The sequence below is a fragment of the Camelina sativa genome, chromosome 13 (assembly GCF_000633955.1).
Source record: "Camelina sativa cultivar DH55 chromosome 13, Cs, whole genome shotgun sequence".
NCBI lineage: Eukaryota > Viridiplantae > Streptophyta > Magnoliopsida > Brassicales > Brassicaceae > Camelina > Camelina sativa.
Genome location: NC_025697.1, coordinates 10447033 through 10449403, shown reverse-complemented (window position 1 = coordinate 10449403; position 2371 = coordinate 10447033). Strand labels below are relative to the sequence as shown.

At 50.6% G+C, this 2371-nt stretch overlaps 2 protein-coding genes across 2 annotated transcripts; both read left to right on the top strand.

Annotated features, from left to right (window-relative positions):
- On the top strand, positions 213-1316 carry LOC104738116. Its single transcript, XM_019234541.1, has 2 exons — positions 213-463; positions 536-1316. The coding sequence occupies exons 1-2, from the start codon at positions 213-215 to the stop codon at positions 1314-1316; spliced, it is 1032 nt and encodes a 343-aa protein (XP_019090086.1).
- Positions 1381-1965, top strand: LOC104738115. The gene has a single exon (XM_010458346.1). It carries the CDS (start codon positions 1381-1383, stop codon positions 1963-1965), a length of 585 nt encoding a protein of 194 aa, XP_010456648.1.

Here is a 2371-nt window from a genome sequence, read left to right as displayed (position 1 = left end):
CGCAGCCATCTGTGGAGGACCGATACGACGGCCACAGACGCTGCCCGACGTCCATTATCGTAGGATCCGTTGATCGACGCATTAGAGAGGAGCCAAATGAGGAGCTGCGAGACGGCCAAGACCAAAGGAGCGGTAGCCTGCCGACTCCAACACTACCGATCCAACAGCCCGAGGCCGATCTCAAGGATGAAACCATACGACGCCTAGAGGCGATGGTCCACGAACTCTCTTCCAGAGTCCATCGAGCCACGAGCTCTGCTCCCAACCTCGATCGAGTGCTCGAAGAAGTCCAGCGCTCACCGTTTACGGCACGAATCTCTCGCATTCAAGTCCGTTACGTAAACAAGTTTAAGTTCACCCCGTACAACGGATTAGACGATCCGAAACCATTTTTAACGTCAATGAGTTTTGCAATCAGCCGAGCTCATTTCAGTGACGAAGAGTACGAAGCTGGCTGCTGCCAGCTATTCGTTGAGAATTTAGCCCATGAGGCTCTAGGGTGGTTCTCCCGGCTCCCGCCGAACTCGATAGGGAGCTATCACGACCTTACCATCGTTTTTCTCCAACATCACTCTACATTCATGATTCGAGGTGCGTCGAACGCCGATCTCTGGAACATGTTCCAGCGAAACGACGAATCTCTCCGAGACTTCATGGAGAGGTTTAAAAGAATCATCTCGAAGCTCTCGATTGCCGACGACACGGCAATATCAGCTCTCCAAAATGCTCTCGCTCACGGCTCCCGATTTAGGGAGGACATAATAATACACGAGCCTCTGACTCTGGATGACGCACTACACCGTGCTAACAGATACATAGAGTTAGACGAAGAGAAGGCATCGAGGACAAACCGTCCAGAACCCCCGGCCCCCAAATCGTCCAAAGGAAAAGAGAAGGCACAAGACGAGCATCACGAGCCTCGTCAACACTTTGACAAAGAATACGCCGATAAGTTGGACAAAGGAAAGAAAGTCCAAACGTTTGCAGTTAGTAATCAAGACCCCAAGGCATCTTCATCAAGGCCCTGGAATAACAAGTGGGTCCGAGACCCATCAGGAAAGGGTGGCAACAAATATTGCGAATACCACAAGCGAGCAGGACACTCAACAGAAGAGTGCCGCACCCTCCAACAAATATTGCTCGACAAATTTAAAGAAGGCCAAATTGACGTCGATCTCGAGCGACGACAAATAGCTGTTCACAGGGATAACCATTTCTTCAATCCTGAGAACGAAAACCCAAGCAAGCAATATAACACCGCCCCCGCGCCACAACCGAGACCCGAAACCTTACCACCGCCCCCCATCAACCCATAAAAGGAATCCCGAGCGAACTGAGGATGCGAACGCTCCGGCTCCACGCCGAAGAATAAACATGATCATGGGTGGTCTAGCGACTTGCCGAGACTCGGTCCGTTCTATCAAAGCTTATCGACGGGGACTAGAGGTCAAGCGAGGATGGTTAGCTCAAAGCACGCCACCTACTACGAACTCCGATCCAATCGTGTTCACAGAGGCCGACGCATCAGGTCTAACTGGGCCTCATAACGACCCACTGGTGGTCGAGATGGAGTTCGGCGAAAGCATGGTTACCAAAATCTTGATCGACATAGGTAGTTCGATAAATGTCATTTTCAAAGACGTGCTCATTCAAATGGAAATCAACCTGCGGACCACTGAGCACGATGTTCAACCTCTCACCGGATACGACGGTGACACGGTGATGACGGAAGGCACGATCATGCTACCAGTTTATGTGGGTGGGACGATGCATTGCATCAACTTTGCTATCGTCGACAAGCCGATCGTATCCAACGTCATCCTCGGTACTCCTTGGCTGCATAAGATGAAGGCTGTGGCGTCAACTTACCTCCAGTGCGTAAAGTTCCCAACTCCTAGAGGAATATTTACACTACAAGGGGAACCGCTGGTAGCAAGAACCTGCTTCATCATTGTGCGACAATAACGCCACGCCAGGAAATTCACCATTTCGGACTCAGCCGAGCAGCCAGATAGTCGTGTTCACCCTAACTCTGAATCAATCATCCAAGTAAACATCGACTCTTCCGATGCAACTCGATGTGTGGGAATCGGGGCCGACTGAAAGACCCCATCCCCGACCATCTATGGCCGGAGAGGTTCTCCCGTTCCTTTAAACAATGCTCATGTTTAACCGAAGCATTAATTATGCTCATGTTTGATGCAACTACCCCATTACCCAGACCAACCGGACCAACCGAAGCATTAATTATGCTCATGTTTGATGCAACTACCCCATTACCCAGACCAACCGGACCAACCGAAGCATTAATTATGCTCATGTTTGATGCAACTACCCCATTACCCAGAGTCCATAAGGACGGTACTGTACC

Coding starts and splice junctions, on each gene's coding strand:
- LOC104738116 (XM_019234541.1), top strand. CDS start 213: ATGGTCCACGAACTCTCTTCCAGAGTCCATCGAGCCACGAGCTCTGCT. Junction 464..535: donor TACGAAGCTGGCTGCTGCCA/GCTATTCGTTGA, acceptor CTCGATAGGGAG/CTATCACGACCTTACCATCG.
- LOC104738115 (XM_010458346.1), top strand. CDS start 1,381: ATGGGTGGTCTAGCGACTTGCCGAGACTCGGTCCGTTCTATCAAAGCT.